Here is a 24,582-nt window from a genome sequence, read left to right as displayed (position 1 = left end):
GAGAGTCCTCAGAGTGTGTGTGTGGTGTGTGAGAGTCCTCAGAGTGTGTGTGTGGTGTGTTGGACTCTTCAGAGTGTGTGTGTGGTGTGTGAGAGTCCTCAGAGTGTGTGTGTGGTGTGTTGGACTCTTCAGAGTGTGTGTGTGGTGTGTGAGAGTCCTCAGAGTGTGTGTGTGGTGTGTTGGACTCTTCAGAGTGTGTGTGTGGTGTGTGAGAGTCCTCAGAGTGTGTGTGTGGTGTGTTGGACTCTTCAGAGTGTGTGTGTGGTGTGTGACAGTCCTCAGAGTGTGTGTGTGGTGTGTGACAGTCCTCAGAGTGTGTGTATGGTGTGTGACAGTCCTCAGTGTGTGTGTGTGGTATGTGACAGTCCTCAGAGTGTGTGTGTGGTGTGTGAGAGTCCTCAGTGTGTGTGTGTGGTGTGTGAGAGTCCTCAGAGTGTGTGTGTGGTGTGTGAGAGTCCTCAGTGTGTGTGTGTGGTGTGTGAGAGTCCTCAGTGTGTGTGTGTGGTGTGTGAGAGTCCTCAGAGTGTGTGTGTGGTGTGTGACAGTCCTCAGAGTGTGTGTTGGAGTGTGTGTCAGCTTCAGTGTCTATGTGTGTCTCTCTCTCTCCTCCTCTCTCTGAATGTGACTCGTCCCTCCGCTCTTGACTCTGCTGCACAATAATAACCTGAACCTCCTCTTCCACCTCTACCTCCTCCCCTCCCTCCTCCCCTTCCTCCACCTCCACCTCCTCCCCTCCCTTCTCCTCTACCCCTCCCTCCTCCTCCTCTCTCTCTTCCTCCACTTCTCCTCCCTCCTCTGCTGTGTGTGTGTGTGGCACTAAAACTTCATCCCTCTTTCCCTCCATCTCAACTAGCACTACATCCCTCCTTCCCTGCGCCTCCTCCAGCTCTCCCACTTCCTCTCCTCTCTCGTCCTCCACCTCCGCTCCTCCCTCCTCCACCATGTGTGTGTTTGGCACTACAGTTTCATCCTTCGTTCCCTGCCTCTCCTCCAGCTTTCCCTCTTCCTTTCTCTCTCCCTCCTCCTCCTCCTCCAGCTCTCCCTCCTCCTCTCGCTCCTCCTCCTCCATGCCCTCCTCTCTCTGTTCCATGCAGTTCTCAGGTTCAGTCTGTGGACTCAGACTCTGGGCTGAATCTGTACCTTCCATCCAGTCCAGTGACGTCCAGCGCTCCGCCGGGCCGCCGGACACTCTCCTGGCCGCAGGAGGGGCAGAGGAGGAGGTGGGGGAGGTGGGGGTGATGGGGGCGATGGGGGTGAGGATGACGGAGCGGTAGGAGTCGTGGTTGAGGTTCTCCTCGATGAGCCTGGAGCACAGCCTGGTGTGGGAGCTGCTGTCAACACCCGGCTGGGAGGCGGGCCTGCAGGAAGGTGCGGGTCTAGGTGTGTGTGTGGTAGCAGCAGTGTGTGTGCGCGTGGTTTGAGGTGTGTGTGTGTCGGCAGCAGCGGTGTGTGTGGCAGTCCTGGCTCGGCGCTGCAGGCTGATAGACTGGGTTAAGGAGCCTTTCTGCGGGGAGAAGCGGGGCAGCGGCATGTTGACCAGCTCCACGTACTCCCCCTCCGAGTCCGACTCCTCGCTGCTCGCTGGGGATTGGTCGCTTCTCCGACAGGATGGGAGGAGCTTTGCATCCTTACTCTTCGAGTTTCTATCTTCACATCGGTCTTCTGACGTGTCGATCAACATATCCCCGTCCTTAGCGGACGCCTCTTTGTCCTCCCTGCGCGCGGCCTTGGGCCGGCTGATGAATTGTGGGTAGACCAGGTCTTCCCAGGGGACCCGGAAGACGTCTCCGTGGGCGGAGAGGAGGCAGCGCTCCAGCCGGGACGCTCCTCGCTTCTCCCTCTCCCTGTTGACGGAGTCCAGCCAGGCCATGCTGAAGAGCGAGCGCAGGGCTAGCTCCGACACCTCCAGCTCCTCCACATGCCGGCCGCCGGCCGACAGGCTGCAGGCGAGCAGGCGGGGGGAGGAGCTAACGCTGCTCCTGCAGGAGGTGCTGTGTGCTTGAGGAGGAGGTGGAGGAGGAGGAGGAGGAGGAGGAGAAACCAGCAGGTAGAAGTCTCCTGGACGGAGGAGGCGCTGGTCCAGACGACAGAGCTGGACGACTACCTTCTCATGGACACACAGAGGCCAGCCTTCATGACGAAACAACAAGCCACAGTACGGCAACTGGAGAGGAGGAGAGAGGAGAGGAGAGGAGAGGAGAGGAGAGGAGAGGAGAGGAGAGGAGAGGAGAGGAGAGGAGGGGAGAGGAGAGGAGAGGAGAGGAGAGGAGAGGAGGGGAGAGGAGAGGAGAGGAGAGGAGGGGAGGGGAGGGGAGAGGAGAGGAGAGAAAAGTTAGCATCCAAGTGTGGATTCCTGGCAGGAGATCCAGAAGCTCCAGTATATCCAGAACAGCGCTGCCAGGATCCTGATGGCAGTGTGAACACATGAACACGTAACACCGACTCTGTCTTCACTGCACTGGCTCCCTGTCTCCTTCAGGGTCGACTACAGAGTCCTGCTACTCACCTACAAATGCATTAACGGACATGCGCCTCCCTACCTACAAGCACTTTGAGATTCACTGTGAATGAAAAGTGCAGTACAAATAAAATACATTATTATTTATTATTAAATATGATCAGTAGAAACGTGTCTGTGTGCGCGTGTGTGTGTGTGTGAAGGGGAATAGCTAATATAATAAGAGTTTAACCGAACAGTGAAACACAGCTTAACACGTTTCTGGGATGCTGTCCAGGTTGGACATTTACAGTCAATAATCAGATCAACAGGCCAAACACACACACACACACACACACACACACAGAGGTGGTTTCTGCCTGCCGATGTGACGGCTGTCTGTGGGCGGAGGCGACGCCCAGATGACTGATGATCCAACAGTCACCTGAGCCAAACATGACACATGTGCCAGACACGCATGCTGTTTCACAGGCATGAAGAGACACGAGCAGAGAGAGAGGGAGAGAGAGAGAGAGAGAGAGAGAGAGAGAGAGAGAGAGAGAGAGAGACAGAGATATACAAGAGATGTTGATAAAGTAGAGAAAGGTGTGACAGACTGTGACTAACCCTCGGTGAGAGGAAGTCAGTCACTGAGCAAAGTGATGACTCAGAGAGACAGAGGGTCTTTATCAAAGTGTTCTTGTGCGTTCTTGTGTTCTCCGTGACGCATTTGGTGTAATATCTACCAAAAGAATACCGAGGACGGAGGACAGATAAAGATTCTTGAAGTTTATTTGCCAACTGAATATGCATTGATGGTGACTTGGCCAGTGAGATCAAATGGGAATCCTCAAGATTCATTGTGAGAATGAAGCATAAGGGCCAATTCACATGCAGCGCTCTAAAATGCTTGGAAAACGCGAGGCGCACTGCATCCTTTTATCAAGTGCGCTTGGACGGTTGCGCTACGGGTGCGCCTGGCGTTGCCAAGCAACCAAAGACAACAACTTCACACAAACTTTGTTAGTAGTTATCTGAAATAATGGATTACCATCACAGTAAAACTGTCGTAGTAGCTTTACTTCCTGATCTACATATGGAGCAGAAAAAGATCTCGCCATGAATGCATCCGTCTCTCCAAGCCCGCAAAAATACAAGAGTACGGAAAATATCACCAGGAGATCTTGGACCTTCGTTTGGATGGTGAGCGATTCAAGACTTATTTCAGGCTTTCAGACTACGTGACATGCGGTGCGCTTGCGGTGTTCCAAAAAGTTGATTTATTTTTATCTCAGCGCGCCATGGTTGCGGTCCCAACGCGCATCGTCCTCGCGTTTGCGTGCATCTGCCGCGTGCCCCCATTGAAAATAATGGATTTGAGCACGCAAAAGACACGGCATGTGAACCGGCCCTAAGCAGCCTAGTGCAGTCTAGAGTAGGGCTGCACAATTACGATTATGGTAATATACGATTACTGCATTCCATTTAAAAGGCTACTCCCGCTGTGTCAAAATCAAGTTTTTATAACTTTGTTTCAAGCTGCTCTAAACCACTGCTCTGAACAGCAAATGAGCATTGTAACCAATCACAGACAGATCCGTTGAGCTCAGTGAGCGCACTAGCCAATCAGAGGCATTCACATTATATGACTAATCCCGAGCCGTGCTGCTGAACCTGCATGAGCATCTTTTAACAAGTGTGAATTTCTCTGGCTTCAGCAGCCTCCAAAGCAATTTGATTGAGGTCGGCCTCGATTAAAATGAGAAACAGAAGAAGAATAATAAGAGTTTTGTTTTATGATGCTGCTAAGAGGAGCAATGTGAACGGACGGTAGCCCCTATAGTCAGGACGGTAGCCCGTATAGACAGGATGGTAGTCCCTATAGTCAGGACGGTAGCCCCTATAGACAGGATGGTAGTCCCTATAGACAGGATAGAGCACGTATAGTCAGGATGGTAGCCCCTATAGATAGGATGGTAGCCCCTATAGTCAGGATGGTAGTCCCTATAGTCAGGATGTTAGCCCGTATAGACAGGATGGTAGCCGCTATAGACAGGATGGAGCACGTATAGACAGGATGGAGCACGTATAGACAGGATGGTAGCCCCTATAGACAGGACGGTAGCCTGAAGAGACAGGATGGTAGCCGCTATAGACAGGATGGAGCGCGTATAGACAGGATGGTAGCCTGTATAGATAAGATGGTAGCCCCTATAGTCAGGACGGTAGCCTGTATAGACAGGATGGTAGTCCCTATAGACAGGACGGAGCACGTATAGTCAGGATGGTAGCCCGTATAGATAAGATGGTAGCCCCTATAGTCAGGACGGTAGCCCGTATAGACAGGATGGTAGCCCCTATAGATAGGATGGTAGCCTGTATAGACAGGATGGTAGCCCCTATAGATAGGATGGTAGCCTGTATAGACAGGATGTTAGCCCCTATAGACAGGATGGTAGCCCGTATAGACAGGATGGTAGCCCGTGTAGTCAGGATGGTAGCCTGTATAGACAGGATGTTAGCCCCTATAGATAGGATGGTAGCCCCTACAGTCAGATTGATCCAGTGATACTCACACAGGCATCTTGCTGGAGATTCTGCAGGAAGTGCTTTGAGGGCAGCAGGAAGTGGATTAGGTAGCGGAGGCCGTCTCCCCGGTAACAGCTCTCCACCACGTTGAGGACCTGACAGAGGACAGTGGATGATGTGGCCTGGAAGGGGGGGTAGAGGGCCGACAGAGCGCTCTGGATACACCGGTCCAAAGACTCAGAGTCCTGGGAGGAAGAGGAGGAAGAGGAGGAAGAGGAGGAAGAGGAGGGTCAGAATGCAACACTCTGCAACAAGTTTGTAGCTCCACTGTCATTCATTCATACTGTATTCCCTCTAAGGCGGCAGCCAGACAGAGATTTTGTATCCGTCAAAAACAGATTGAGCCCATGTGTTATCTATTTTTTCGTACATCAAAAATGTAAACCTCTGAACTTTTTTCGGCCTGCAGTATACAGAACTATCCGTTAACTGTTCACTAAACTATCAGAGACGGCAAAGACAGAGCTCACCTTTAGTCTCAATTTTCAAAACTGAAGAGCAGCTAATTTCACTCATACACAGCTTCCAGAGTTGTATGACAGCAGCTACAGGAAGCTAGTCTGGTCTGGTGACTGGTCTTCCAGGTTGTTGTATAGAAACACAATACTCAAAGGGTGAATCCTGATACTGATATTTTAGCTGGCTAGCAAGCATAGTTATACAAGAAAAAGCAACAGCAAGGAGCTTGTGCGTGTTGAGATTCATGTTTCTGTGTTTACAGATTATCCACCAATATCAAAAACATCACGTCTCTGTTTCACATTCCAATCGGCCAAAGAACAGAGAGTGACGGATCCATAAATGAATTTCATGCATTTCATCTGTTCCTATCTGGCTGCTGCATAACATCAGCCTGCAGACAGAGCCAGCGTCAGTCCTGGTTTGGACATTAGAGGAGGGGTGGATGTTGCAGTCAACTGACAGATACTCGTTTACCAGCTCCACCAGTATTACCCAGTTTAACCCAGTACAACAGACCAGGCACAGGCACAGTGACCATCCTTTTCAAGTAGCTCTACAGCATCCTGCAGACTGCTGACAGTCTCCGCTGCTATTATTAGTCTACACATTTGCGTATACTGTACATTAGTCCACACAGTCAGCTGCTATTATTAGTTTACACAGAGAGATTTGTTTTTGGCCTGGATTTGAGTATTGCCAGTGCTGCTTTGGCTCCCACACTGAGCTGACACGCACAGACAAAACAAGTTCAGCATTTCAATCCAACCACCAAGGACGAGCCCAGCAGGCCCTGGAGGAGTGGCTGGGAAGCCCCGTCTGCAGCGGTGAGAACGGGGCTGTAACTGGATCCACTGGTCTGGAGACAGCAGAGCCCGGTCTGGTAAAAATATCAGGCCTCACACACCGTCTGGCTCCAGCCTGGCCTCGATACGCGTGTGTTTTGCACGCGTGTGTGATGACATACATCTGCGTGCTGTGTTTATCTGGAGCCATGTATTTCTGTCTTGCCCTCCTTCCTGTGTTCTGTTGGCACATACAGTATGAAGGCCAAGTGATATGAGGCCATTTTACAAGGCCAGGTTCCCTCATGATGTTCCCATCAAAGACGATAAAGCCCCATACACACTGCTAAACTGAGTGGCTTCCCCATTCATCAGGTCTAAACATCACTGAAGCTTAGTGGAAGTAGTTCTCCAAGTCCTTCATCCCTCAAAGAACTGGAGGCTTTCCTTCTAGAAGAAAGCTGTAATGTCCACTGCACAGGATGCAGGATGACAGCAGGATCGAGGCTGTGCTCCATATTCATATATTGTTAGGTGTTTCTGTTATTTTGTCCACCCTCTGTTTAAGTCTCTCAGTGTAGTCCAGCCCCCCCCCCCCAACACACACACACACACACACACACACACACACACACACCACCCCCGCCAGTAGGGCAGACTAGCTGACTTCACCCTGATATATCGGCTTCCCAGTAGAGTCTATGGAAACCCAATGACAGCCTCAGCTGTCTGGACGCACAGCAGCCACACTAAAACCAGTAGCCCCCGTCCTCTAGCAACAGCCTGGGCTCATAGCAACAACCTGGTCTCCCAGCAACAAGCCTTGTCTCACAGCAACAACCCTGGTCTCATTGCAACAGCCTGGTCTCCCAGAAACAGCCTGGTCTCCCAGAAACAACCCTGGTCTCATAGCAACAATCCTGGTCTCATAGCAACAGCCCTGGTCTCCTGGCAACAACCCTGGTCTCATAGCAACAGCCCTGGTCTCCTGGCAGCAGCCCTGGTCTCCTGGCAACAGCCCTGGTCTCCTGGCAACAACCCTGGTCTCATAGCAACAGCCCTGATATCCTGGCAACAGCCCTGGTCTCATAGCAACAGCCCTGGCCTCCTGGCAACAGCCCCCTGTTGGCAGGATTGCCCTTCTGTCTATGTGGCGCTGAATATTCTGGATGTGACTCGGCCAGGCAGGAGTCACTCACAACTGAGGCCAATATTAGCACCAGGCTATCAGATGACGGGGGGGGGGGGGGGGGGGGTACTGCTGTAAAGCATCACAACATCACATGTATTATCAGTTCAAACTGTCTACTCATGCAAACAGAAAGGCACCTGAGCATAGTATGGTTGCTAAAGTCAACACAGTTTCATATAGTGCTGTTTTGTGTTAAAATGAGAAAACACAAGCAGAAACAATCTAAACTAAGCAAAATCAGATGTTACAAAAAAACATGTAAAACATATCTGTCACGCTCACATGACACGGAGTAAAAGATTTTTAGAAATGGTAACGGATTCTGCTGAGCGGGCAGTTCAGTGAGTTGTTTTGGCCCAGGTTGGCTAACTGACTGAGTGACTGACTGACTGACTGACTGACTGGTTAACTGACTGACTGACTGACTGACTGACTGACTGACTGACTGACTGGTTAACTGACTGACTGACTGACTGGCTAACTGACTGACTGACTGACTAACTGACTGGTTAACTGACTGACTGACTGACTGACTAGACTAAATGAGACTAAATTACACCAAACTAGTACAGCAGAGTAATGAAAACAGCCAAACAGCCTCAGGACGCTCCAGGTGTCTACAGGAGTAAACACTTCATTCCAGCAGCATCTGCTAACCATACTGTTTTCAATGCCACACACACACACACACACACACACTACACACACACACACACACACACACACACACACACACACACACACACAGGTTTACACTGGGTGGTTATATTGTGGCCAGTGTTAGTATGTAACCAGAGAGGTAATCAAAACCAGATAGATGGGAGGTAATGACAACAGGCTTGTCCTGCCCTGATGTGTGTGTGTGTGTGTGTGTGTGTGTGTGTGTGTGTGTGCGTGAGTTGTTTATAACAGCTGTACTGTGTCCTATACTGCTGTCTGGAGGGAAGGCTGGGTTCGTCAGGGTGGATGGATGGAAGGAGCTATGCTAGCAGTAGTAGTTACTAGCACTTTTAAACCGAGTGGAAAAATACACCATCACTCACAGAAGTCTGATATGAGATGTGAGATGTTTCAGAGAACAATGTTAGTGAAATACAGCAGTGATATTCCTGCAGTCAGCTCTGAAACCCTGACCTCTCTGCTGAAACTGACCCTAAACACCACAACATGGCAGATAAACCTAGAACAGAAATAAGAATATGGAAATATGGCATAAACAACTGACAATTGACTGTTTTTCGAAATAATTATTGACTTAGCGATCCACCAATCCGTGCTTAGCATCGGTCTACTTTCTCCATCTGCAAAGTTTGTCGGACATAGCAACAGTAACTAAGGGGGGCGGGAGTTAACATAAAAGTTGCAAACGGCGATTTCCAACACTTGAACATGTTAAATCAAATTGTAGGTATGGATTACAGTATTAAAATAGCAGCTTGACCTGGCCAGGAGGTGAGGGGGGGTGAGGAGGTGAGGAGGGGTGAGCAGGGGTGAGGGGTGAGGGGGGGGTGTCACATCAAAGCAGGCTGAGTGTGGTTCCCATGGGAGAGGCCACCCACACTGAGGCCCTGCTGAATAATGGCTTCATTATCCTGAACAGACCGGGCTTCTGTGATAAAAGTCACTTACTTTTCAATTTCTGATTCATTTAAAGTAAGCGGGTATAGAAAATGGATGGATGAATGGATTCGTTTAAAGTTTTTTACTTGGCTGAAGCTCTTAGCCAGAGTGCAGCAGCAGAATAAGCTGCAGTTGCTAGATCATACAGGCAATACAAGCAGCCAATAGTAAGGAGGTCAAGGGTCAGAGGTCACAGCAGAGATAATTCAGTGAGCAGTAAACCAGTGGATTGATGTCCCTTCCTGCACTGTGGCTTCACACAGCCACGCAGCTGATAAGGAAAACTTCCAAACTGTATAAATGTAAACCTTCCTACCTGTATAGGAAAGACTCTGGCTGGTACTCTCCAGGTAACAACCTTATTCTACTGCAAACATCTAGTTGGCTGGTGAAACGGTGAAAGTGGCTAGTGTATTTGGGGTTGCATCTGCCGCTGTGGCCTGTAGAGAAAGGTTTACTGGTTTAATCAGACAGATGGAGCATATTAGATTAGCTAATCCCATCTCTGCAGGTTGTTCTCACTTTAATGAATAGTCAATGTCAGCCTCTCTCCCTGGAGGGCCATGACTCACCCAACCAACTGTTTTACCATCAGACTGCCTGGTTTCAGCCAATCAGGACAGGCGCTGGGATAACCAGCTCAGGAGGACGAAGGCAGAGGGAACAACAGGGTTTCTGCTAACTAGGGTTTGACGACCCATATGGGTTTTTGAAGACTGACATAATATTTTTGGACTGAAGCAATATCTTGTGCAGATATTCAGTATCTTTAAAAGCGACCACTTTCATGCCCAAAAATTCCAAAAGTTTCAAGAGTGTCAATTTTATTCTTTTCAGGTTGGAAAAGCCTCTGAAACAGCCTTTAGACCATCACAGGACACTAAAACTCTCTAATAAGATGAAAATGAATATATATATTATATTCATGCATACTTGTGTGTAATCCAATCAAAATCTCGCATTAGAATAATTTCGGGTTAAGGGCGTCCCATAGACAATCAGTGCAGTATTGATCAATTCTACAATAAATTTGTAATCAAACAGACAGTATCATATCCATCATGTCTGGCCGATATCTGACATTTAATAAATGACCAGTATCGGCCCGATATATCGCTCTAACCCTGGTTTGTACGGATCCTCGTCAGCCGCCTTCAGGCCGTTCACGTGCTTAAACAGACACACGGCATGAGAGGTCCATGGTTTCCGAACGCAGAGGTCATGACCTCTTTAGTAACCAATCAGTCTTCCCTCATGTGGACATGGCGTGGGGAAGGAGGAGCTCCGGCTCAGCATTCAGCAGGACCGGCTAGGGACCCACAGGAGACGTGACCTTTGACCCCAACGCCAGTGACAGAACGAGCCAGCTGTCCGTCAGAAAGAAAAGTAAAAAAGAAAAAAGAAAAAAGGAAGGTTTTAGACTGGTAGGTGTGTGTTGTACTGGTACAGGAGGTGTGTGTTGTACTGGTACAGGAAGTGTGTGTTAGACTGGTACAAGAGGTGTGTGTTAGACTGGTACAAGAGGTGTGTGTTAGACTGGTACAGGATGTGTGTGTTAGACTGGTACAGGAGGTGTGTGTTAGACTGGTACAGGATGTGTGTGTTAGACTGGTACAGGAGGTGTGTGTTAGACTGGTAGGTGTGTGTTGTACTGGTACAGGAGGTGTGTGTTAGACTGGTACAGGAGGTGTGTGTTAGACTGGTACAAGAGGTGTGTGTTAGACTGGTAGGTGTGTGTTAGACTGGTACAGGAGGTGTGTGTTATACTGGTACAGGAGGTGTGTGTTAGACTGGTACAGGAGGTGTGTGTTAGACTGGTAGGTGTGTGTTGTACTGGTACAGGAAGTGTGTGTTGTACTGGTACAGGAGGTGTGTGTTAGACTGGTAGGTGTGTGTTAGACTGGTACAGGAGGTGTGTGTTAGACTGGTACAGGAGGTGCGTGTTAGACTGGTAGGTGTGTGTTAGACTGGTACAGGAGGTGTGTGTTAGACTGGTACAGGAGGTGTGTGTTAGACTGGTACAGGAGGTGTGTGTTAGACTGGTACAGGAGGTGTGTGTTAGACTGGTATGTGTGTGTTAGACTGGTACAGGAGGTGTGTGTTTTAGACTGGTTGGACTGTGTCAAGTTGTGTTAATCTCTCTCTGAGCTGCAGCCAGTGGATGGAAGCTGATAAGGGACATTGTTCCTGTGGAGCTCAGCAGATGCTTTCCTCTCACCTTCAGATCAATTTCCCTTCAGTGAAATAAATGAGGCTGTTGTGTTTTCCAGCGCTGCTCTTCCTACCTGCAGCTTAAAAACAGCCTGAGGTCACAACGACTAAATGTCATCTGAGCCGACCAGATCCGTATTTAGACATTTTTCCTTCATCTGATTCCCCAGAGGGAAGACTGGGAGGGGAATACTGGTGCAGTCATGTTTATGTACTTTGGAGTTTTTGATTAGGTGAGCCAGTAATGCACATATCCAAATCTGCACTTCTTGTACACTGGTTACGTACATTTGTAAAGTAATATATCTGATAGGGTGTATAGTTTTCTTTTTTTTTTTTTTTTTTTTTACAAGGCACGTCTACATGTTTTCTTAGTAGTCCCATATCCTTCACACTGTCATATATTGCTTATGTATCGATATTTTTATATTGTGTCCACCTATTTCATACTGCATATACTTGGGTATATTCTCATATTGTACATATTCTGCATTCATTGTGTCTCAGTAAGTTCCACTGCTGTTATTTTGCATGCACTCATATTCTTTATTCTTTTTTTTTTATTTGCTGTAACTTGTTGCCATTTGTTGCTGCAACAACACAACTCCCCCACAGGACTCATTAAAGTTTCATCTATCTTATCTTATCTTACATGATGACTGAAGAGTAGGAATGGAAACTGATGCAACCCCCGCTACAGACTGAGTATGCCTTTTCCACAATAAACCACAACAGTAAACCTATAAGGCTACAGATGCTGCCGACTGGGAGCTCGGGTGAAAGCATGAGGTGTGAAACAGCGTACCAGGCAGCGATGGTTCCACAGATAACAGTTAGAAAGAAAGAGCAGGAATGCTACAGATACCGATGTTGTCAGAACACATCCAGAGCCGCAGCGCAGACTCGTCACTCCTGGATCAAGTGAAGGTAATTCAGCATGAACAAACAGTGCACCCACACACATTGAGCAATTTAAAAGCCTGAAAAGCCTGAAAGCGTGAAACAGGGTCAGGCTCTCCAAAAGGAAATCAAACACTCCAGGCCCTCGGGGTGAGTGTCTGTTAAAGTATTCAGCTTGACTGCAGCTATTGGCTCAGTGTGAAGCGAGGCTGGGGTCCTTTGCTAAACCCAGACCCTCTTTACGGCTGGCCTTCAACCTGCCTGTCCTCTTTGTTTCTGACGCCTCGGCGGCGTTTTCACAGGAGTTCACACCTTTATAAGACTTTTAAGCAGCTGAGGCTGTTGGGGGTGGTCCAACCTTCCCACGATGCCCTGCAAACACCAACCTCTCACCATGAGGGAAGACAAAGACGTCCAGCCCTGACAGGCTCTTTTTGAAGTGAGCGCCAAAGTGCTGAGACTGATAGCGTACAGCGATGACCTTGACATCCAGCGAGTTTCTAAACAGAAGATTAGATTTGTGTGTTTCTCAGGCAGAGAGCTGACAGGTTGCCAGACGCTGCCCTCATACAGAGCCGTCTTTGAATTATTCCTAATGCAGCTCAATAGGCTGAGCCCAGCTGTGCATACCAGGCAGCCACAAATACCCTGACTTCAAGGCCACTCTAATGTGGTCCATTGTGGAAAATAAAGAGGTAATGCCTCTATCCCTGTGGGACTTGGTTTGGTTTGAGCAGGGAGCTAATCTCCAACACTCTGAGGGGCTCAGTGGGGCTGCAACAAAAAATACTTCAGGAGGGGAATTTCTTCTACAAAGAAATCTGAAAATCTCCTGAAAAGGAGAAATCATAATCTCAGGGACAGGAATAGGGATGTCAGCCTGGCTGCCTCCCCAAGTATGGAAGAAGATGTTTTCAGCCTTTCAGAGAAAGAGCTGAAATGGATAGAGTCTTAAAGTTCAAATGACGACGATTAGACCAACAAAGAGCTGGCTGTCTGAGGTGAAGCTAGCTTTTAGCTGGTACCATCTGACACAGCTCCTGATTCAACACAGTAGAAAGTCATCGTCCTCGTCCATATTAAAGGCTTCGTTCACCACAACACCTGTGCTCCTGGACGGTTGAAGTCTGGGCTACAGATATTTGAAAGTCGTGGCTTACGTGGGAGTTTGCCAGCTCAGCAGGAAGTGACAACATGAGGTCAGGCAGGAGGAACAGCTACGATTCAACAAACACACATAGTGAAAGGAAGTGAATACAGAATCGTTCATATCTTCCCAATAATGTTTCTCTGATTGACAAGAGTATGTTGCTCCAAAGGATATATTCCAATGAGGCTTACACTGTTACACTGCTGTTTCTACACTGTTACACTGCTGTTTCTACACTGTTACACTAATATCTCTACACTGAGTATGTTTACATGCACACCAACACTCTTGGTTTGATTAATGGGAGCAATCAGCTTAAGGCAATATTTTGATCATGTTTTGAAATACTTCAAATTCTCTAATAACCTGGTTTAAATAGATTAATGTAATAATCAGTCTATCGCCCACCACTGCACTACAGAAGAGAACGTGGTCGGCGTTGCTTATAAATTTGTTAATCCTGCTATATCGAGATCGCGACTTAATCGAACTTTGCTTTCTTGTGATCACAATTTTTTTCTCAAGATCACAACTTAAGTATGTTACTGATTGTGGTTGCAATTTCTGCCCGTGTCATACCTTAAATAAATGCATTGATTAATTATGATCGCTCCTTCTGACATTGTCAATTCTACTTCAGAGATAATTAAGTTATGATCCTGTTACTGTTACACTGCTATATCTCACACTATTACACTGCTATATCTCACACTGTTACACTGCCATATCTCACACTGTTACACTGCTATCTCTACACTGTTACACTGCTATATCTCACACTGTTACACTGCTATATCTCACACTGTTACACTGCTATATCTCACACTGTTACACTGCTATCTCTACACTGTTACACTGCTATATCTCTACACTGTTACACTGCTATCTCTACACTGTTACACTGCTACATCTCACACTGTTACACTGCTATCTCTACACTGTTACACTGCTATATCTCACACTGTTACACTGCTATATCTCACACTGTTACACTGCTATCTCTACACTGTTACACTGCTATATCTCACACTGTTACACTGCTATATCTCTACACTGTTACACTGCTATCTCTACACTGTTACACTGCTATATCTCACACTGTTACACTGCTATCTCTACACTGTTACACTGCTATATCTCTACACTGTTACACTGCTATATCTACACTGTTACACTGCTATCTCTACACTGTTACACTGCTATATCTACACTGTTACACTGCTATATCTCTACACTGTTACACTGCTATCTCTATACTGTTACACTGCTATATCTCACACTGTTACACTGCTATATCTCACACTGTTACACTGCTATCTCTACACGGTTACACTGCTATATCTCTACACTGTTACACTGCTATATCTACACTGTTACACTGCTATCTCTACACCGTTACACTGCTATATCTCACACTGTTACACTGTTATATCTCTACACTGTTACACTGCTATATCTCTACACTGTTACACTGCTATCTCTACACTGTTACACTGCTATATCTCTACACTGTTACACTGCTATATCTCACACTGTTACACTGCTATATCTCTACACTGTTACACTGCTATCTCTACACTGTTACACTGCTATATCTTTACACTGTTACACTGCTATCTCTACACTGTTACACTGCTATATCTCACACTGTTACACTGCTATCTCTACACTGTTACACTGCTATATCTCACACTGTTACACTGCTATATCTCTACACTGTTACACTGCTATATCTCACACTGTTACACTGCTATATCTCTACACTGTTACACTGCTATATCTCACACTGTTACACTGCTATATCTCTACACTTACACTGTTATATCTCTACACTGTTACACTGCTATATCTCACACTGTTACACTGCTATATCTCTACACTGTTACACTGCTATATCACTACACTGTTACACTGCTATATCTACACTGTTACACTGCTATATCTCACACTGTTACACTGCTATATCTCTACACTGTTACACTGCTATATCTCACACTGTTACATTGCTATATCTCTACACTTACACTGTTATATCTCTACACTGTTACACTGCTATATCTCACACTGTCACACTGCTATATCTCTACACTGTTACACTGCTATATCTCTACACTGTTACACTGCTATATCTCACACTGTTACACTGCTATATCTCACTGTTACACTGCTATATCTCTACACTGTTACACTGCTATATCTCACACTGTTACACTGCTATCTCTACACTGTTACACTGCTATATCTCACACTGTTACACTGCTATCTCTACACTGTTACACTGCTATATCTCTACACTGTTACACTGCTATATCTCACACTGTTACACTGCTATATCTACACTGTTACACTGCTATATCTCTACACTGTTACACTGCTATATCTCACACTGTTACACTGCTATCTCTACACTGTTACACTGCTATATCTCACACTGTTACACTGCTATATCTCTACACTGTTACACTGCTATCTCTACACTGTTACACTGCTATATCTCACACTGTTACACTGCTATCTCTACACTGTTACACTGCTATATCTACACTGTTACACTGCTATCTCTACACTGTTACACTGCTATATCTACACTGTTACACTGCTATCTCTACACTGTTACACTGCTATCTCTACACTGTTACACTGCTATATCTCACACTGTTACACTGCTATCTCTACACGGTTACACTGCTATATCTCTACACTGTTACACTGCTATATCTACACTGTTACACTGCTATCTCTACACCGTTACACTGCTATATCTCACACTGTTACACTGTTATATCTCTACACTGTTACACTGTTATATCTCTACACTGTTACACTGCTATCTCTACACTGTTACACTGCTATATCTCTACACTGTTACACTGCTATATCTCACACTGTTACACTGCTATATCTCTACACTGTTACACTGCTATCTCTACACTGTTACACTGCTATATCTTTACACTGTTACACTGCTATCTCTACACTGTTACACTGCTATATCTCACACTGTTACACTGCTATCCCTACACTGTTACACTGCTATATCTCACACTGTTACACTGCTATATCTCTACACTGTTACACTGCTATATCTCACACTGTTACGCTGCTATCTCTACACTGTTACACTGCTATATCTCACACTGTTACACTGCTATATCTCACTGTTACACTGCTATATCTCTACACTGTTACACTGCTATATCTCACACTGTTACACTGCTATCTCTACACTGTTACACTGCTATATCTCACACTGTTACGCTGCTATCTCTACACTGTTACACTGCTATATCTCTACACTGTTACACTGCTATATCTCACACTGTTACACTGCTATATCTCTACACTGTTACACTGCTATATCTCTACACTGTTACACTGCTATATCTCACACTGTTACGCTGCTATCTCTACACTGTTCCACTGCTATATCTCACACTGTTACACTGCTATCTCTACACTGTTACACTGCTACATTTCACACTGTTACACTGCTATCTCTACACTGTTACACTGCTATCTCTACACTGTTACACTGCTATATCTCACACTGTTACACTGCTATATCTCTACACTGTTACACTGCTATATCTCACATTGTTACACTGCTATCTCTACACTGTTACACTGCTATATCTCACACTGTTACACTGCTATATCTCTACACTGTTACATTGCTATATCTCACACTGTTACACTGCTATCTCTACACTGTTACACTGCTATATCTCTACACTGTTACACTGCTATATCTCACACTGTTACACTGCTATATCTCTACACTGCTACACTGCTATATCTCTACACTGTTACACTGCTATATCTCTACACTGTTACACTGCTATATCTCACATTGTTACACTGCTATATCTCACACTGTTACACTGCTATATCTCACACTGTTACACTGTTATATCTCTACACTGATACACTGCTATATCTCTACACTGTTACACTGCTATCTCTACACTGTTACACTGCTATCTCACACTGCTATGTCTCTGCATTAGACCCCCTGATCCCCTGATCTTTTCCGATCAACAGACTTGGAATGTGCGAGGACCGCATTGGCGTGTTCCGGGAGTGAATTTGAACGCTGGTTCCGGTTCTGGAAAAAAAACATACAGAGCAGTACCGGTGGTTGTACAAGTTTTTGGCGCTTAAACAATTGATTCAGTTTGTTTTTTAACCAAAGTTTGTGTGGTGTTTGGACCTTCGGGCCAATCACAATGCTTAAAAACTCCACCCAACCGGGAAGCCAGGCAACATTAAACAAACGCACATCAAATGACAGCCACAGACTGGTTAATCTGAGCCGCGGAGCTGACAGGTTGTGTTGAGAAAATGTCGGGAAAGAAGAAACTAGACATTCTGTCTTATTTTCAACCCAATGTGAGTGATAAAACAATGTGTTCAAGTAAATTTAACTTGTAAACAGACAGAAATGTCACTGTCATTTTCACATGATCCATCTTTGTAACTGAAATGACTGTAGTGTAAAGTTTGCTACCGGAAAGTGAAGGAATATGTAGCTATCTATTTGATTGACTAACGTTAGATACATATGTTGCAGTGGTGTATCACATATAATCTTTGAGTTAATCTGAATAAAGTCATTTAAAAAGACTTCTGAATACACATGCACTACTCTATTTAACAGAGCCAGATGGAGACAGGAGGGTCAGCCTCAGGTGATGGTGAAGAAAGGTACTGAAGCTAAAATAAGTGTATTCCTGGTTTTGCTAAAGATGATGTTGGTGTCAAGTGATGCCCATCTCCTAACTGGCACCCTTGTACACAACAATATTCAATTCATAAGCAAGTCTCAATGTGGTGCATTAATTTAGACCAGTGATAAGCACTACTATGTCAGAGCCGTGTGGTTATATGAAATTAATCAACACCCCTCCAGCCAATCAGAATCAAGTATTCACCCAGGCCAGTGTATAATACATTTTAATGGATGATATTTTGAGAGCTGACTTTTCATGTTCCCTCTAGCAGGAGAAACGTGATCCAGTTTTGAGGGAAGATTGAGATTATTTTGATGGCTCTGGTATGTGGAAGTTGTAGGTCTAGTGATTTGAACCTGCATTTACATGCTGAGTGTAATATCACCTTGCTACATTTGGTAGCAATATGTACGCTTGACAATCAAAATAACGTTGTAGGCTCTTTTGACATTATTATCCCTATTCTAAAATATAAAATATATTTTGTGGGGCCCCTTGAGTATTTTTTGCCCCCCTGAGACGAAACCACTGCCTCCCACTGAAGTAGGTCAGGGAATTTAACGGGCCAGGAGGGAATCTCTGGTAACGGGTGGTAAATTAAGATGGCTGGGTGTGTCTGTTTTGGTGGAGGGGTTTTTCCAAACGGAGAGGGGGTCGTCTTTCCTGCTGCAGGCTTCAGGTTTCACTGCAGGCTGGAGCAGGAACATGACAGAGTGTTAGAAGATGAGCTGGGAGAAGTGCAGTATGACATGCCCACAGGAATCCATGGGATCTGCAGTAACACAGCCCTATTGTGCTGCCTCCTCAGTACTGTAAGGTCCAGACTTTGTTGTGCATCGCCCCAGGACCGTCCTGTCCCTGGAATACAGGACTCAACACCATGGACAATGGACATTTCCTTTAAGTGACAAGTCTTGAGAAATGCTTTTTTCAGAGAAATAATGGCAAGCCTTTCCGGGTGAATTGTAGCCTGCAGGTACAAAGGGCAAGTTCCTTTCCCTGACATTTGACCCGGGGGGCAGCATGAAAACAGCTTCCTCCAGTGAAAGAGGTGATGGGGAGTGGGTCAGTGTGCTGAACATGGGGCAGACAATTAGCTGCTGAGATCTGAGGCTCTGGTTATGCAAACCATTATCCATCTATTGTGCCTCTCAGGTCCAGATGAAAAGGCGACATGGTGTCCTAAGGACAAAATAATCACTATCATGACCACTGTGTTGGAGACAGAACAGCTACCACAGCCAGTGAATACAAGACACAAGGCCTCACTGTCATGCCATTTCATGTTGTGTGTGTTTTGTGTCATAGCTTTTTAACCATAACCTCATTAGACCCTCCATCCGTCAATATGAGTCCATTATCTAAGTGCTCAGAGCATTCCAGCAGTCCCTCATACTGACCCCAAACCCCCTCTCTCCTTCCCAGCAGCCCTTTGACAAGCCCTGACATCCCTGATTTACAGTCATTCAGGAAGGGCTTGAACCCATCCCTGTTTCCATCAATGTCTCTTTTCTCTCTGTACTCCTCTACCTTCCCTATCATCTTCATCTATCCATTTAGGACAGTGTTGAGTCCTGCACTGCCAGGCACCGTCACTGTGTGTTCAAATGAAATGAGACAGAGAAACAGATAGATAGAGAGAGAGAATCTTCTTAGTCTTATCTTTGTGGCTGTTGTTTATGAGACAAGAAGAGGCTTCAGAGCAGCTTTTCGGCCCAGCTCTCATCCAGTTACTTTAGTGGCAAAACTGTGTATCAGAGACAACTACAGCCAAGGCATTATACAAAATGTACATTTTTAAAAAGCTCTCTCTCTGTCCAACCCTCCAATCACACAGACAGGGTTAAAGGTCACGGACATGATGGTATAACATCATCAGGTTGAGTCCCGGCTCCTCTGGCATGAATATCAGTCCAGCTTCACCTCACAGCGCTCTGTCCATCCCACCAGCATGACGGCTGACTGGCGGCTGCTTCAGGTTTCATATGGAAACACCATCATGGGTAACACACAGTTACCCCACACATCTGAGTGAGCATTCCTCCATTCAGTAAAACGTCTCCACTCAGACAGGCTGATGGGACTAAAAACCTCTGCTAGTCATGACAACACACCCTGTAACTGGATAGATACACAATACACACTAACACGCTATGGAAACACGTGACTTTATCACTCTTAAGGTGTGTGTGTGTGTGTGCTGATACAGGTTCACACACTGAACCATCAATACAACAGCAATACAATACTCTGAGTCACCAGCAAAACCAACAGCCTCAGGTCTTTTTAAACCTCCGTCTGCTTTCAACAGATGAACTGTTGTCTCCTGATTTAGCTAGCAGCACTAAACTGATGCATTGTGGGTAACACTTGGCCTGGCTCCTGCTATCTAGGAGAATAACTGAAAAGCTGTTTGAAACACGGGACACTCTTTTATTAAAAAGTGAAATATTTTAAGTTCTCAGCACAATTGCAAACATGCAATAGTACCACTTTTCCATGGAAAATAGTCCAGAGTCCAGCGCCGGACACAGAGGTTCCTGTTGGAGAACCGGCCTTAAGGAGAGAGGTTCCTGTTGGAGAACCGGCCTTAAGGAGAGGTTCCTGCTGGACAGAGAGACTGACCTCGCATGTGAAGGGACTCATCCACCTTCAGAGGACAACACAGCTGATGGAGAGGATGAACCACTGACCTTTGACCTGCCAAGAAAAGAGCCACCTAGAGCCAGAACCCCAGAGGGACCACAGGAAGTGCTGAGGGAACACAGAGACCACTACTGTCCAAACCAGCAGCTAATTCATAGTGGGACATCCCGACTGAGGTTCTGGATCTGGTTTCTCACTCATCCAGGCCAAATGTACATGAATTGTTCAGATTTGTATAAAAACACCAAACACTGGTATGTATGTATTGTAACTGGTATGTATCTACAGCTCAACGCCCTGAACATTTTCAGAATGGATCTATACCGATCAGCCATGGCAGGATGGGACATGACAGAACATGACAGGACTGAAAAAAACATGTCTGCACCTGTGTTTTGATAACCAAGGAATACAGCACAATGGTGCTAAGGAAAACACCAACGGCTCAGATCATGTCATGCCAAATTCAAATTCAAAATTCCCTATTCCTGTCCCTGAGATTCAAAATTCATTTTGCATAAAAAACACAACAAAATTGCAATTTTAAGAGAACAGAGAAGAGTGACATTTTACAATCTGTGACAATCAGCCATATGGGAATGGTCCGAGCAGCAGATCTGGAGGAAAGTCTATTTGCTGGCAAGACATTTGGTCTATTTCACCTAGAAATAGACTATAGCAGCAACAGTTTGGTTGTGGTTGCTCTCTCTCTACTGCAGGTCCAAACCCAAACTACAGGCTCTGCTCTGGCTTTACTCCGGACAGAGGGACTGACAGTAAGGGACTGTTTCACACACACACACACACACACACACACACACACAGCTCAGGAGAAGCCCTTTGAAGAGTACACCTTGGTTGAACCCTAATGTCCATGCTGTCCCCTCCCCCACTGCTAACCTGGCTTCTAAACACACACACACACACACACACACACACACACACACAAGCTACATGTGGCTGGAGCTGGAAACAGAGAGAGAGCAAGAGAGAGAGAGAGAGTGTGTGTGTGTGTGTTAAATTTCTCACCATGTTGTGTAGAGTGTTGTTGTGTATTCCAAGGTAAGACCATTTTCCACTCTCTCTCTCTCTCTCTCTCTCCCTGTCCCGTCAGGACTGATTATACTCTAACTCACTGTTGCAGCTCTCACATGCTAAGCCCCGCCCACCAGCTGCCAGTCATTCTACCATTTGACCCTCCCCCTCTCACTCCTCTCTCTCTCTATGTCTCTCTCTCTGTCTCTCTCTGCTGGCAGGGTTTTGTAGTAGGTCAATTAATATTCATCCCATTATTGTAAGTAATTGAATAAATTATTGTAAATCATTACATTGTAATAATTGAGTTTGTCCATTGTTGCCCTACCTGGTTAACATGAAGGCGAGGCAGTACTGGTGAAGAGGAAAATAATCCTTTCATCTAGGAAGTAGAAACTGTTAAAGAAGGTGAATCCTCAAACACACAGGACTCATCTGTGCATTTAATAGATGCTCTTACTGAGAAACACTGCACACAACAAGTGCAACAGCAGAATAAACTTCAACTCATGTATCACCAACATTAGAAGCAGCTAATAGTGCGGAGAGTGAAAACAGAGAGGCCGGGCTGTAGTCAGGGCTCCAGCGAGGCTTCTGCTATATCCATTACTGCACTGGCAGCTTCCACATGCGACTGTGGCCTAGTTACAGTCTGTTTACTGGGAACAAGGCTTCATCTCGGCTGCTCCCACAGCCTCCAGTATGAGCCCAGTGCTCAACACTGCTGCAGGAAACCTCATCCTGGTGTTTAGCTGCTTTTCTTTTCCTTTACACAAGCTGCCATTACAGCAGTGAAGATGACCTCTGACCTCAGGTTTGACGATTAGGACTGCCTGATGGCTCGGGGCCAGTAAGACATTGAATTGGGCCGGTGCCTGAAACAAAGTTCCTGGTCTTACTATTTGTCACCCGATGACAAACCAAATACATGATTATTGATTTTAGGAAGTGAACACCTATCCCTGAATACACTTCAGTCATGACTTGAGATTACAGACAGCTGTACCTCAGCTGTACCTCAGCTGTACCTCAGTACCACAGTAGACAATAAGTTGTGTTCTGAGGAAAATATGCTATCTGTAAAAACGGGCAACAGAGACAGAGAGGAAAATGAATGAACTCTTTTCAAGTCAACTGTAAAATGATGACTTGTTTTATTAAAGTTTTATTGAATCAGTTTTAACCTTATGTATAGTAGCCTGGTTTGGAGATCTGAATGTGACTAATAAAAACAGACTAGGCTGTATCATGAGGGGCCAGCAGGGTTTCTGGGGTGAAGCAGCCGTCTCAGAGGGCTGAACATGAGAACTAAGAGGACAAGGAACTCATTTGTCCCAGTGGGCACAAATCTATTAAATCTGCACATGAAAGAAGCACTTTAACATTTGCACATGAAACTCCTCTGTTTGTGGATGTTTTTATGTTTTTTATGTATCGTGAGTATTTGTTGTGGCTTTAGTGTTTCATGGTTTTGTTTTTATTGTGGTTTTACTGTGGTTTTGTTATTTAGTGGATGCTTTTTAAACCCCTGGCTGCAGACAAGATTTCCACTAGGGGACAATAAAGGTTGAAGTGATTGAAGTGAAGCCTGTTATCTTGCTCCCTGCTCCCCCAGCGGCCCGCTCTGCTCTCTGCTCAGAGTTGTGTGTGGTGAACATGGTGGCAGCTACTTCAAATGGTACGGAGTGAAAAGTAAAAGGCAGCGTCTTTTGTCATGGAAGCACCAGTTTCCTTGGGTTGAAAATGCTGAATGAATCCCGAAGCGTCTGTGGCGTTTGGCAGTGACTTGCCACTGAGACAGACGGAGCTGGCTGCTTATTAAAGCCGCTAACGATGACCACAAACACACAGTTGATGCCAATGACAAGAGCTGGCAGCGGCTCGCCTGCATGCCGCCGACGCCCATCATCAGGTCTGATTAATGTGTTGGCAAGTTGGATGAATGGAGAGACTGACCGGCCTCATGAATTTCCACTCTGGTTTCTGATTGTTTTTCCCATGTTACTGCTGGTTACATTCACAGAAAAGCTTCTATCACTTCGTTATGACGGTTAATCTGTGAATCTGTGGCAACAACCTGAAGTCCTAACTGTGTAAAATCAAGCTTTCATTTCCATTTAATTTTACAGACTGTAGCTGGAGGAAGAGTCTTGCTTTGGTTTGTCTGTTGTCTTGGCTCGGTTGTGACTGACAGGAGGCGGGGCCTAACGGAACCACAGAGAACGTTAGCTATTGGTTGAAAGATTTATTCGGAGAGGAAAACGTGGAAAACTGGTTTCCCGGGTGCTGCCGGTTTCTTGGGTGCTGCCGGTTTCTTGGGTGCTGCAGGTTTCCTGGATGCTGAAGGTTTCCTGGGTGCTGCCGGTTTCCTGGGTGCTGAAGGTTTCCTGGGTGCTGCCGGTTTCCTGGGTGCTGCAGGTTTCCTGGGTGCTGCTGGGCGTCAGCCTGCTGTTTCCAGGAGCCACAGAAGCTGCTGGAAGCTTTTAGCCAAGTGGAGCCAGGAGGCGAACTGGCAGAACGACAATGGCTGTGGCCTTGAATAGGTGACATGTCATATTATACCCCCCCCACCCCCCCACCCCCCCACCCCCCCAACCACCCCCCCACCCCCCCGACACCCTCTATCAAAGGACTGGGTTTAATGGGAACACTGGGACGCCGCTGGGTCTGACAGCTCTCTGCTTCCTGTTAGCTGTTACACAACAGACTGTCAGACAAACTGATCCTCTGATCCCAGACCAGCTTCATGACCCAGAGGCTGCTGGGAGCTGACTGGTCGTCACGAGGAGACAGGAAGTTCGTCAACATGGAGGACAACTTCCTGTCAG

At 46.2% G+C, this 24,582-nt stretch overlaps 1 protein-coding gene across 1 annotated transcript in view; it reads right to left on the bottom strand.

Moving 5' to 3' along the window:
- The window catches only part of plekhg4 (pleckstrin homology domain containing, family G (with RhoGef domain) member 4), a 47,526-nt gene that overhangs the window by 3,976 nt on the left and 18,968 nt on the right, over positions 1 to 24,582 (bottom strand). The window contains exons 3-4 of the mRNA XM_078284317.1: positions 5,014 to 5,211; positions 1 to 2,164 (exon numbers count right to left, since the gene is read on the bottom strand). The exon at positions 1 to 2,164 is cut by the window's left edge and continues 354 nt beyond it. Coding sequence (XP_078140443.1) covers positions 1 to 2,164; positions 5,014 to 5,211 — 2,362 coding nt within the window. The remainder of the gene's footprint in view (positions 2,165 to 5,013; positions 5,212 to 24,582) is intronic.

Source organism: Centroberyx gerrardi, chromosome 1 (genome assembly GCF_048128805.1).
Source record: "Centroberyx gerrardi isolate f3 chromosome 1, fCenGer3.hap1.cur.20231027, whole genome shotgun sequence".
In the NCBI taxonomy this organism is placed as follows: domain Eukaryota; kingdom Metazoa; phylum Chordata; class Actinopteri; order Beryciformes; family Berycidae; genus Centroberyx; species Centroberyx gerrardi.
The sequence above is the reverse complement of the archived record's forward strand: the minus strand, read 5'-3'. Positions and strand labels throughout refer to the sequence as shown.